Source organism: Pseudomassariella vexata, assembly GCF_002105095.1.
Source record: "Pseudomassariella vexata strain CBS 129021 chromosome Unknown BCR38scaffold_2, whole genome shotgun sequence".
Lineage (NCBI taxonomy): Eukaryota > Fungi > Ascomycota > Sordariomycetes > Amphisphaeriales > Pseudomassariaceae > Pseudomassariella > Pseudomassariella vexata.
Genome location: NW_024467957.1, coordinates 3,194,267 through 3,207,303, shown reverse-complemented (window position 1 = coordinate 3,207,303; position 13,037 = coordinate 3,194,267). Strand labels below are relative to the sequence as shown.

At 48.5% G+C, this 13,037-nt stretch overlaps 4 protein-coding genes across 4 annotated transcripts; 1 reads left to right on the top strand and 3 right to left on the bottom strand.

Annotated features, from left to right (window-relative positions):
* Positions 1-635: 635 nt before the first annotated feature.
* BCR38DRAFT_421899 (HPP family-domain-containing protein) lies at positions 636-2,137 on the bottom strand. Its single transcript, XM_040859474.1, has 2 exons — positions 1,379-2,137; positions 636-1,308 (listed from the first exon to the last, which is right to left on the bottom strand). The coding sequence occupies exons 1-2, from the start codon at positions 1,640-1,642 to the stop codon at positions 673-675; spliced, it is 900 nt and encodes a 299-aa protein (XP_040720338.1). The 5' UTR covers positions 1,643-2,137; the 3' UTR covers positions 636-672.
* Positions 2,138-2,863: 726 nt separating this feature from the next.
* On the top strand, positions 2,864-4,399 carry BCR38DRAFT_362180 (uncharacterized protein). Its single transcript, XM_040857177.1, has 4 exons — positions 2,864-3,344; positions 3,402-3,552; positions 3,731-3,917; positions 3,999-4,399. The coding sequence occupies exons 1-4, from the start codon at positions 3,222-3,224 to the stop codon at positions 4,129-4,131; spliced, it is 594 nt and encodes a 197-aa protein (XP_040720337.1). The 5' UTR covers positions 2,864-3,221; the 3' UTR covers positions 4,132-4,399.
* An 849-nt stretch (positions 4,400-5,248) lies between these two features.
* Positions 5,249-6,991, bottom strand: BCR38DRAFT_503809 (Alpha/Beta hydrolase protein; the record flags this gene model as incomplete). The annotated part of the gene is made up of 4 exons (XM_040864886.1): positions 5,249-5,615; positions 5,651-5,827; positions 5,919-6,494; positions 6,968-6,991. The coding sequence occupies 4 exons, from the start codon at positions 6,989-6,991 to the stop codon at positions 5,307-5,309; spliced, it is 1,086 nt and encodes a 361-aa protein (XP_040720336.1). The 3' UTR covers positions 5,249-5,306.
* A 3,391-nt stretch (positions 6,992-10,382) lies between these two features.
* BCR38DRAFT_385322 (carboxylic acid transport protein) lies at positions 10,383-12,323 on the bottom strand (the record flags this gene model as incomplete). Its single annotated transcript, XM_040857470.1, has 5 exons — positions 10,383-11,051; positions 11,125-11,567; positions 11,618-11,744; positions 11,800-11,991; positions 12,083-12,323. The coding sequence occupies 5 exons, from the start codon at positions 12,321-12,323 to the stop codon at positions 10,528-10,530; spliced, it is 1,527 nt and encodes a 508-aa protein (XP_040720335.1). The 3' UTR covers positions 10,383-10,527.
* Positions 12,324-13,037: the final 714 nt, after the last annotated feature.

Sequence of the window (13,037 nt, the reverse complement as noted above, 5' to 3'; positions counted from 1 at the left end):
GAGAGAGCCTTTACTACGGAAAATATTAAATCTGGCTGGCGGAAGACTGGTATATGGCCCCTAGGCTCCGAAGGACTAGTCGACGTATCTTGTGATCCTCCGGAGCCTCATACACCAGATCCTCCGTCTCATATATCACCACCTTTAGTTGCTTTTACTCCTCAGAAATCGCAGCAACCATCTAGCCAACTACAGTCGATAGAGAAAGCCGAGGGCGGGGTATCTCGTAAGATTCGTACCCTAGTAGGCAAGGCGGGCAAGGCCCTTCCACTCCAGGCCGCCGAGAATGCCAAATTACGTATCGAAAATGAGCAACTATATAAAGAACTCGATAAATACGCTCCAGATATACGCCAGCCCGTCGAGCCAGACCCGAATAAAGTATTCGTTAACTTATCAGTGATCCGAACAGCCCAGGACAAGCGAAATAAGCGAATACGGCCTATTTTACCGGATAAGCAGTTAGAAATTGATACTTTTCTCGAAGGAAGGGTCCCTCCTAAAAAGAGTGCTCGAAAGAATATATCTAAATCTTCGGACACTTAAATTAAGTATGTTCTGTATATAAATAATATGGACGAAGTATTTAGGTTGATTCAGTTAGACCCTGCAAAATGGGGGTGCATGCAAAAAGGTGGTCAATGCGGTTAGTATTTTGAACTCGAGCTTTCATTATTTTGATATTGTAGGTTGTAATTTTGCACTGATCTCTTCTAAGAAATTCTTCTCCTCGAAGGTGAGAAATACGTCATCCGGTATGACGATTTTTCCTCTTTCTATGATTAACTTAGATCCATAATGCGCATCACTAGTCATGTCGTCGTCGCGGTCTTGGGAAGATGAATGTTCCACCTTAGAGCCCAGTTGTATGTCTGGGTGACTTTGCCTATCACTTTCCTCAGCCGCGTGCCAATTCTGTCCGACATCTTCGGGAGACCACCAGTACGAAGGGTAACTTCTCTGGATATTATTCAGAAGTAGTGCCACGCACTTCATCAAGATGCAAGAGAGTATGATAACAGGAAATAGAAACCAGCCGAGCTTGGCTACGTCGTCGTTCACCACGGCTAGCAGGGCGGTGGCACCTCCAGGCGGATGGACAGTGCCTGTCAAGGCCATTATGGCCGTCGCGCAGGCGCAACTCAACGAGCCAGCCAGCCATAGCAGTTCTCCTGACCACGCATTGAGGGCGAACAGTTTGCTGATTGATACCCCGACCATAGATGCAATCAGTTGGCCGAAGATGGAGTTTCGTGGCTGGGCCAGGGGCGACTCAATGGCGTAGAACTCAAGGACTGCTACGGCGCCCTGTGGGCAAAGGTTATCATTTCGTCTTGCTTCAAACCATCTCAGTACTCCGTAAGCTGTGACAACTTACAAAACTTCCAATGATGACAGGGGCGCCGCGCTCCTGGAACGACGGGATCGCACGACCAATCAGCGCGACGCCGAGCAAGCTAACGAAAACGCCTATAAAGGCCCAGAATGCCAAAGCAACATTGCCGAGAGGACGCTGAGGCGTCGTTCTATGGCCGAGGAAGTGGGCGACTGGATAGGGGAGATGCTTCCATGGTGGACTCGGTACCCAGGGATTAATATAGCGGTCGATGCTGACGTTCCATTTGGAAGGGTTGAAGGGCATATGGCGTAATGGTAGTGGTCTCGTTGATGAGACCTATAAATCCGCAAATCCGATATCCCATGAAATACTTCGATAATGCAATGACGGACTGCTGGAATGACCCCAGGTTGATGAACCAGTGGATGACTTGCAGCCAAACTTTCGTTACCTGATTCTGAATTCAGATTGTTAAGAAGTAGGGAAAAACGACGAAACAGCCCGGACGACGTGTCTTAAACCTTCGAGCGCCCATCTTGTAGTCGCACTTCTGTTGTACCACTTGCATAAGTCCGCATAAGGTGATAACAGATGTTACGAAAACCTACGAGTCGTTGGTTTCACGAGGTTATCGGCCATAAGGTAATTATGAATAACACAATTCAACGCTATACGTGGAATTCGCGCACGCGATGGCCAATCGAAGATTTGCTTGCTTTATGTTTGGTAAAGAAAATTGCGAAAGTGAACTAAGACATCGTTTGTAGCTCGCGCACGAGCTACGCCGCTACGGCGGTGTCATCGGGGATTAGTTCCGAGAAATGGATTTCCGCGGAGCCGAGACTAGGCCTTAAGGGTCAAGGCGATATCGGGTCGCCTATCTCCTGCCAGCTCGCTTACGCTGCCGATCAGGATTCAATTTATAATCAATTAGACTTGAAGTTGTCATAAATAATGACCTAGGCAGCATAGAAGACATCAATGTCGGTTCAAGCCGATCCAGAAGTATAGAGTAGTGTTCCTTGCGGTGAATCAATGTGTTAATTGCATTCCAACATGTCCAACACTAAAAACCTCGGAGAACGCAGACTTAGAGCCTGGGAACATTTCGCGACTTTAGATGCGTAAGAATTTCGGCATGATGGGTCACTCCTGTCAAGCGCAGTGTCTTATTTATCGGAGACCATGTGAAATGAGACGAACCATTCCCTTGGCACCATAAAGGTACCCATCATACCCATCATCCACGCTGTCGGCTCAATGGGGAGGCCGAGCAGGAAAGCCCCTGTTTTCCACGAGTCATGTCAAGTCTGTGCACCCACCGTAATGAGACCTGCCAACTTTAGGAGTTCCCGTTTAGAAGGTCCTGGCCAATCATTTATGCATTCCCCCCTGTCCAAGAGAACCCGACATCCGTGGTGAGGCTGAATGTGGTGGAACCCAGTATCAAGATGGCAAGGATAGAGATATTATCAAAGGGCCCCAACCCCATGGTAACCTCGGATGGGAGCTTTTCAGGGACGTGTTTAGTATAGATTTGATCCCCCCAGAATCATTGGCGATGGCAGTGCTATTAATTTCCGCACATGTCCTCAGCCTAGCCTTGTTCCCGGTCTGTCAGACGGCAGCGCCCGAGGTGATCCGCCATACCTTGTGACACGCTATATTTTAGCTCGTCTGTAAATAGAATCGTATGGATCCAGGTCAAAAGGTGATGTTGTAGAAATAGCTATATAATTGAGGACTGCTCACCCCAATGTGGCACCAGATCCAGCTCCCTGTGTCGGATTATCTTTACATTCTTTAACCCCGACTTATTATATTCGTTTGTTCGCTAGTTCGTTCATTTATTCATTCATTTATTTGCCAAATCAGAAACACAATGCGCTGCTCTATTCCCGCTGTCCTTCCCGCCATTTTGGCTGCTGGTTCAGTCCAGGCTCTGGCTATTCCTACCGATGTCGATCTTACCAAGGCTGTGACTACGACCTGGGACGGTGCTAAGGTTCGTCATCGACCAGGCACAAGGTGTTCATGTTTGCATGTCGACTAACTTTCCCAGCGTGAGGTCGACCTGGCCACCCGAGCTCCAGTTGAAAAGCGCCTCGTTATTGCTACCATCCTCACGGCTGCTGCTACAGCTGCTGCTACAGCTGCCGCTAGCGAGGCTGCCGTCAAAGCGGTAGACGCAGCGGTAGACTTTATCAAGGATCGTATGTCATCCTAAACCCTCTGCCCCTGAGCAGGCGTCTTAGCGCCACTCACGTACGCTATCACTCCACCCCCTCCTTGTTTTATATGGACTATGATACCTTTCAAACCCTATAAACTTGCCTTCTGATTATGCAAGGAGGCATTACGTCTAACCGTCGCTAATGTCGAATATTGCAGTCGCCGACTGGGACGATGCCCGTGAGGCATTCACTCAGAACACCACGGCCACCATGTGGGCCAACAATCCCGACGTCAACTTGTACCCAGCGGCCATCTGCTACAACAAGGGATGGTCTGTTAAGGATTCATCTCTCATTTCCGATGTTGTCTCGGTCAAACTTGAGTTGGGGGTGCTGAACACTGAGTAAGTTGAAAATTGCCGGCTTTCGTACGGTTGTGATGATGTGTCACGTACTAGGTTGGTCACTAACAAATTCTCATCTAGCTACGATTGCATGTACATGCAAAGTGGCAACCAGTTTTACACTGAGAGCGAAGGCGGATTTATCAATCTGTCATACTCCTACAACGAGCTGTGCAGCTTCGATCAGGTCACCGGTGATCTGACCTGTAACTAAGAAACTCGGGAATGGTGATTTCGGACCAAGGGCATATGAACCACACTATGCTATGTGAACGATGGATATAAGAGTAGGAACTGTACTAAAAAGGTCCTTGCAATCGGTAGACTCTAATTCTTGTCGTACGCATCCTTAGGTGCTGTAAGATATATAATTTTACATATTTATCTAACTATAGGATATTGACTACTTTTCTCTAATGTGGTCACTTATTATCAAAACATAGAGATAATATTATTGTGACGAAAACTCAACTAGTCTAGCTGCTAAATACTAAAATGTCTGTAAGGGTTTATACTAGTTAGGACCGCGAATTAAGTCTTCTTTCCTTCTACTAGAGTAATGCTAACTACACTAACAAAATAGTCTTGCTGATAACGAAATAGCCTAGCACTAGGCCGCAACTATAGGCTTGCCGAAATTCAAACCTTCTGCGCCAACGTGTCAAGCTGATAGGGGCCCACCTCAATAATTCAGTCAACTTTGTCACTATACTAGTGCCCGTAAAGACACACGACACCCTAACCCAGCTCAGGGTTTTGCCTATCAGAGCCTGTAACTGTGTTTGCGCATGTGACCCGCTATATACATTGTGTTATATATCATGAACAACATCGACTAGCAACCGCTAGTACTTCTACAACCTCCAAAATCGATTAAAATGCTGACAGTTATGTATCCCGACCTACTTCCCAACCTGTCCGTCGTCCTTTTTATATCCCTACATGAGAGCGTTTAGGCTCCGTGGAAGACCGGGAAACGGTCCGCCGGGATATGTCAGAACGCATTCATACGGTATTAGTACAGGATAAATCATATTGAGTACTTCGCGGGGGAGGCTTAGGAACAGATACAGCCCTTGATGAATATTAAGAAGTTACTATTCCGTCAGAAATGAAGAAAGCCATAACTGGGGCATAGGAATTTACTTTGTCGTTGTGGAGATATATCAATAAAGAATGGCATTGGAGTGGTCAGGAGATATTTACGTACCTTCTGGTGGTTTGGGTGGGGAAAGAGGGCAAGTCCTTATTTGGAATCCTGGTTTCGAAATAACGCAAGCCTTTGGTCACTAGAAATCTTGAACATCACCAGTTATATCGAAGTGATGATACATCAATCTTCACCTCGTTGAAAACGCACACGTATCATAATTATAACATATGCCACACCTAAGCGTTCCAATTCACCTTGAAAAATTCAATCACATCCCCTGCCAATTCGTCGGGCTTCTCATAAGCCGCAAAATGACCTCCCTTTTCATGCTCTCTCCAAAATTTTATATTGTTCGCCGTCTCGGCCCACGCCCTAGGCACCATGCGAATTTCCTTAGGGAACGCACTCATGCCCACAGGAGACTTTAGAAAACTGCCTCCCAAAGCATCTCTCATGAAGTCCGACACGGGTGTAAAGTTCTCGCGGTACATCTGGAAACCGGTGGTTGGCCCTGGAAAGTAATGCAGGAGCGTCCAGGTGATGAGCTCGGTCGGGGTCCAAGGTATTCATCGGTCCAGACGAAGAGCTTGTCCGCCATCCAGGCCAGCATCCCAGCAGGGGAGTCATGCATGGCGTAGCCTAGGGTGCGGGGCTTGCTTTGGTGGACTTGAAAGTACGCGAACTCGGTTTGGAGAAGTGAGTTTACGAACTCGAGGGCACGCAGCTCAAAGGGTGTGTATTTGGGTTCCAGGTCGAGCTTTGGGGGTTCCAGCATAATTAGCTAGTTGGAATAATTAGCTTTTCTAGCAAGAGATATTGATGACAATCTGACTCATGGGAACTCATACCATGTTCAGGTGCAGCAGCTTGGCGTTGTCCGGGTGTCGCAACGCGATCGACCTCCCTACCATAGAGCCCCAGTCGCCGCCTTGGACGACATACTCGTTATAACCGATTCTGAGCATGAGTTTGTTCATGATGTCTGCATGGTGGAAGAGCTTCAGCCCTTCTCTTTCGGTATACGAGAAGAATCCATAGCCTGGCAACGAGGGCGCAACAACATCGAATCCGGCCTCATTCCACGTCTTCAAGACTTTCTGAACCTCAATGAAGGATCCAGACCAGCCGTGCAGGAACAGCAGAGGAATGGTGTCGGGCATGTTCGAATTAAAATGGACGAAGTGGATGTCAAAGGAGCCAAAGTCATCCATCTCGATGGCCGTCTTGAATTGTGGCATCTGGTTAATTTTGGCTTCTTCCTGTCGCCAGTCATACTCATCCATCCAGAACTTGACCGTTTCTTGGATAAGCCGGAATGTGACGCCATTCGATTCGCCCCATTGGCTGTCCGCAATACCAGTGGGCAGTCGGGTAAGCTTGAGCTTCTTTCGAAGCAGCTCCAGCTCGGCATCGGATATAGCTACCTACGCTTCGTTAGCGACAATCCACTAGACTTTGCTTGAAAAAGCACTTACTTGAAAAGGCTGGACGGAAATTTGGGGTTGGTGCTAGATTTCAATGTTCAAAGAACAACGAAACTGCAATGGTGGACCGTTAGCTAACTCTGAGAATTGTAAATTCAGGGATACATGCAGTGGGAGTTTGATCTCTTTAAGAAGTAGTCGCCCAGCATGTTACATTTCCAAGGAATCCTGTAACGAGGATACCACACGTCTCACAATATAATAGTCAGGTAGTGCAAAGGGTAGCTAGAAGTAGGCCAGTGTATGGGTGCGTATATTGCAAGACTGATTCTTGAAGAATCCAAACTAGGTGCGAGCCTCTCGAGTTCTCCTCTTAAGCTGGGCGGTTCCGGGGTTCTACCGGATCGGGGGCGAATCCCTCCCGACTCAGCTTGTCAGCTGAGACCGGCCCGCCACAACGGCTCTTTCCTTACAAATCCCCCGTATTTATAATGCATGTTATTAGTGAAACGGGGTCAGGCGGTCAGTAGGATATACCTACCACTAACACACTGAACAGACGGCTCCAGTACCAACAGATCCCATCTGGTGGTCTTATCAGACGAAGATCGTGGTACTGGTTATAAGAGTGAAGCTCTTATACGTCTGGTGCGCGAGTTGGTCAGATGTGCCTCTGATACTCGTATCGTGGTAATAGGATCTCGAACGTAAAGATAAGCTGAATAACTAAAATAACTAAATAACTGACTGAAAAGCGAAGGTGAAGATATAGATAAGAAGGAGATGATGATATGAAGATGGGGGACTCGTGTCCTACTCTGCCTCTGTGCCTCTTAAAGAAGAGAAAATAAACTTTCTCCTAGCCCCGTAACCTATTTCCCTGATGTCCGGCCTTACCCCGTTACAGTACTTGTCAAGGGGGTGAAAACTTTGGCCTGATACCGTAGTATATTAGCGACGGGATAATTCTCAGGATAGGATTCTTAACTCTGTGAGTTAAAATGAAGCTGTCACTAGCACTGGATTAGTCTGATCAGGACGATATAAAACCTTACGCAGTTGTTAATGCTAAGATAAAGGCAAAAGAATGGATTCTTGAAAGCTACACCTGAATATACTGATGACGGGCAGTGAAACCACCCGCAGGTTTAAGGTGTAAGATGATGGCAACGAATAACAAGATCCTCAACAAGACCTTACTATCCGGGAGGTGGAAAGAAATAACAAGATCAAGGGCTCCTTGCCCTGATCGGAACGACAAGTACCTCAACAGGTACTAACAACTGTAGCCTCAGCAGGCTGGGGAAGAAAAGGAACCTCAACAGGTCCTTGAACAGTCACCTCAACAGGTGAAAGGTGGGAACAATGGCCTCAGCAGGCACAATCAGATCTATAGGGGCAACAAAAGTACCTCAACAGGTACGTCAGACATTGAATGCCTGTCCAAGTAAAGAGAAATTGGTTCAGATTACTGTGGAAAAGGCCGCTTGAATTTCTATCCTTTTTCTCAAGAGAGCGACTATGTACATAAGGTCTTAAATACTCTTCAAGAACGCGCTTACATAACTCGTCTGAAACCGGAAAAAATGAAAATGAGCACCCAAAAACCCTAACCCCACGTCAATACATAAGTGAATAATGAACTGAAGTCTAAGTAGCACACTAAGAAAAAGAAGGTCACTGTTAACTACGAGGAGAAGATGAAAGAAGGTAAGTGATACGTGACCCCATGTGTTACACGCAAAGGTGGTCAAAGATTTGTGAGGTTGTAAAAGCATGACATTCTATCTAGTCCTATGGAGCACGAAGGTTGGACTTAGTCCCGAAGGGCTAAGTCACGTGGTAACCTTGGTGGTCTTGGCAAAGCCCACCAAGGTTGCCTAACACCATGGGGGGTGTGACAGTTGTCACGTGATTGCCCCACACTGGTCTGAACAGATTGATAAGTGGTTGCAGATACCAAAGTCAGGGACTTTGGTATTGGTCTCTTTTGGTGAAGACATCTGGTACGGTGGCGTAGTGGCAAGGATTGCAACCCCTGGCGCGGCGTGACAGGGGGTTGCCCTATAGCTAGAGATAAGATAGATAAGAGCTATAAAAGAGCTCTGCCAGGCCAGAATAGCTGACCTGGCCATCCTTTCCGAATACAACAATTCACACCCCATATGCACTCGCATCAGTAAGATAAGAAGAATATGACAATCAAGATAATCCGTCCCTGTGTTACGGGGATACCACACGTCTCACGATAATATTCAGGTAGTGTAAAGAGCAGCTATGATGCGCTAGTGTTATGGGTGCATATTGCAAGACTGATTCCTAAGGAATCTAAATTAGGTGGGAGCGTCTCGAGATCTTCCTCTTTGACTGGGTGATTCCGGAGTTCTACCCGATCCGGAGTTCTACCGGATCGGGGGCGAAACCCTCTCAACTCAGCCTGTTAGCTGAGACCGGCCCGCTCGGACGGCTCTTTCCTTACACCCTGCGTCTTCTTTAAGAAAAGAAAAGGAAGTCCTCCCTGCTAGACACGCGTCTCGGGAACGCACAAAACTTACCAGGGCAAAGTCGCGCAAACGCATCGAGATGGGAGACCCGAAGCAGCGGCAGTGCTTCTTTGGTCACCTGCTGCAGGGCGCAATCGACGAGGGTCACATCATGTCAAATCCCAATACCTTCATTGTTGCGGCGACAGAGACCACCGCCACGGCCTTGGTCGCTGCAACGCATTTTCTGTAAACAAATTCAACAGCATTCAGAAGATCAGAAGACTCAAGGATGATATTCTCGTGATGTTCGCTTCAAACCCGGGGTGGCGGGGGACTCAACGGCAAAGTTGCCATACCTCAACGCTGTCTTGTGAAAACCCTCCGTGCTCGCCCGCCCGCGCTGTGCGGTCATCCGGTCCCTCCTGGCGTTAGTGTATCGACAGATCATTGCCGGTTAGCCATGAATCCGACATATTTTCACAAGCCCGAGCTGTTCCTACCCGAACGACAGCTGGACAGGGAATCGCTCGATTACCAGCTGCCGGGCACAGCATTCAGTTACGAACTCCACGATTGTTTGGGTAAAATGGGGCAGTTGGAGCTGCAGGTAGCGCTAGCTAACTTCGTGTTTGCGTATGACTGGGAACAAGTCGACCCAGATAGCTAATCCGCATTACACTGGTGGCCCTGATAGCACATGTGGGGCAGGCAATCGAATTGAATTTTCTTTCCTCCTTTTCTTTCCCGTACCAACATACATTTGAAAGATCCGAAATAATTAATGGTACGAAGAGCTGTGGTTGAACAATATCCTGGTAGATACCCAAGAAAAATCAAGACTGCAGATTGTGGACTTAGTCCATGCGCAGTCCCTCTCGTCACGTTTCATGTCATTGTGCCGGGTCACAGCGCAAGGTTGGGTGGGTTTGGAGGTGACCTCTGGACCAATGACCCGTGTTATCTCACTATGTGACGAGAAGCGCGAGGAAAGCCACAGTCATAATCAACACTTTTGCAAACATGCTTCTCAGCTCAGCGGGATCTCCGTACGCGCCGTGGGGCTCTGTAACGTATTACGTCCCGTGGCGGTGTATCGGAAGCAGTTCTGGATGAAAATAGTTGGAGCCCATGGTAGTCCTAAGTGAACTTAAGTACACTTCGCAAATTCGACTTTAATCAGCGGAACTTCTGGAGTAAAAGCAATTCCGGTACATTACAGCAAATAATTTGTAACGCGCAATTTGAAGACAGCCAATACAACATTGTAGACTGATATAAACTAAGCACTTTACGTAAACATAGAAATTATCTTTTGAAACGCCCATTTATAGCGTGTACTAGAATCCGCGTACATGGCAGTTGGGTATCACGCATAATCCACTTCGTGCCTCATACACGGTACAATGGACAAAAGCCCGTTTGCTCGCACAAGCAAGTCATGGAATTCCAGCAATAACCCCCCTCCCGGGCCCCTCTAGGAAGTATGCTGCCTAGAGGAATCAAGAACCATGGAGACGATGGCTTTCAGGCCTTGGCCTCAGCCTGGCCTACACATCTCTGGAAGGCGGCTTCCCCTCATCAAGACTGACGACATCGACGGCTTTCTCTACATCCTTCCCGAGCCCGACATTTGCCCCGGCCGGAGCAGCGTTCTCAAACTTCCTGCCCCTCTTCTCGGGACCGAGCGCAGTGGTAATGGAAATACCAAGCGCAATAATCACGGTGGCAATGCCCATGGTCGGCCCATACGCCTCGACCGTCTTACCCGTATGGCTGGTAACAAAATGGGACTCGGCAATAGCGTTGACGATCTGGGCCGACGGGGACGAGATCATGTTGCCGAGTTGGTAGGTCAGGCCAGGGAAGGAGGAACGATAGGCTGGAGGGGACAGCTCGTTCAAATGGATGGGTATCACGCCCCAGGCACCCTGGACAAAGAACTGCATGAAGAAACCTGAGGCCGACAGAGAACTCTCGCCCTCGGGGAGGATCCAGGCCGGTATCAGGGCGCAGGACATCAGGGTCGAGACAATGATAGCGCGGCGGCGGCCGACGAATTGAGAGAGGTATCCTTTTATACCGTCAAACATCAGCAACACATCATGCGGAAATGTAACAACCTTCAATCAGGGGAAAAAACTCACCAATAATAGTCCCACCCACGCAAGCGCCAACCTTCATCCAGATACTTGCCCTCGTAGCCGCACTGTTTCCCAGCTCCTTCTGCTCGATCATGAAGGTCGTGTAGCTGTCCTGGCTTGTGTGCGAGTAGTAGTTAAACCAGGTCATGAGAATGATACAGTATATGCACATGCGCCACTCCTTGGCCATCATCTGCTTAGTCTCGCGCCAGAAGTCGACCGCACTGATGTGGTTTCCGGCCTTCTTGGCTTCCCGGAATTGCTTGGACTCGGGGAAGAGGCAGCGCACCAGACCCGCGCCGAAGGAGAGACCGGCTGCGATCCAGAAAACCGTCTTCCAGCTCTCAGTGGCACCGCCAACGCCCAGGTTGGCGCAGGCGGCCAGCACGAAGCCGAAGGAGTAGCCTTGTTGAAGAATGCCACTCATGAGGCCACGAGCAGCAGTGCTATTTACATGTTGGCTTGGTTCATTGGGAGCTTTTTGAGATCCACTTACGGGCAATTCTCGAGGGCCATGGCCACGGCGTTTCCATACACTCCACCCATGAACAACCCAAAAAGGGACCTCACGGCTAGAAATTGTTGGAAGGTCCGACTGTAAATGGTAGCAATTTGCAAGAAGCCTGCCGCGAAATGAGTTCTTAGTTCCCGAGTAATGCTAGATTTCAAGCCACTCACCCAGGATAATCATATTAAACACCATAGGCCATTTTCTTCCAAACCGATCTCCTAGCCCACCGAACACAGCCGCACCGACTGATCTTAGAAGCAGCGTAAGAGTGATGGCCATGGTGATTTCTGTCTTGGACCGGTCATAATACTTGGAAAGCTTGACCGTCTGAATAGACAAGGCGTGGAAGTCAAACGCATCTTAACGCACATTAGCCTAAACTCAATCACATAGTACGGCTCGGCCCGTTTATAATCTTGCGACGGCATAAATAATTTCTGAAAGACGTACCAGCAGTCCATGCATACAGCCCAACAAGAAAGTACAGCCAGTCCCTGGCACTGAGGAGCATGAAGAGCGAGATGGGATTCTTCAACGGCGGAGGCGACTGCCATTCTGTGTGAGCTTCGCCGTCTTCATTCACGACGACGACTCGCTGCTTCCATATGAACAGATCGCCCCACGACTGCTTTGCCGTGGCGAAGGTGCCTTTGGCCAGTGGGTCGGCGGGCTCATCGTGTGCCGTAGCCATAGTTGGTTCTGTCTCTGTGTGAGTGTCCACGTGTGTCTTTGCCTATGTGTTTGTGTACGTGGTACAAGAGTCGGAAAGGCTGCAGGTCAATCAAGGAACCTAAATCCAGTGCAGGTGCTTTGGAACTTTCGAGTCAGCCCTCAGTACTTAAGTAGTCAACAGATGACTGCTCTTGTGGGGCTGCTTGGCTATCTATACATCCTATCTTCCTCCCAACCTCCTATCCTATCCGTGGAGCAACCCTTCAACCCAGTATTCGGTATCGTCGTGCTTCATGCTGCAGGCAGGAATCCTCCTTGACCCATTCACCACCGCCGATGCTTCCCTACAAAGGATCGCGTGAGCACAGCCAAGACTGCCAAGTATTGTGAAAGGAGCTTCATTGGCAAGCCAAGCCCAGCCAAGACTACCTGAACGGAGGACTCTCCAAATTCACACCAAAGGCCCAATTCTTTCCCCTCGCTCGTAATCCTGGGGTATGGAGAAACCCTTGCGGGGGAATTGGCGAGCTGGTGGTCAATGTGACAGGTCGCTGATGCAAACCAAGAATATTGCATTACTTTGCCACGGACGAGAACTTTTGAGGAAAACAATTGTGGGAATCGTACGAGCGTGGGGTCAAATTCTGTGCTTTTAGTCTTGGGAGTTCCATAATCATGGGCCTGGATCGTTCTTATTGCCAAGAGAGAGACAAAATCAATTGAAAGCGTCTTG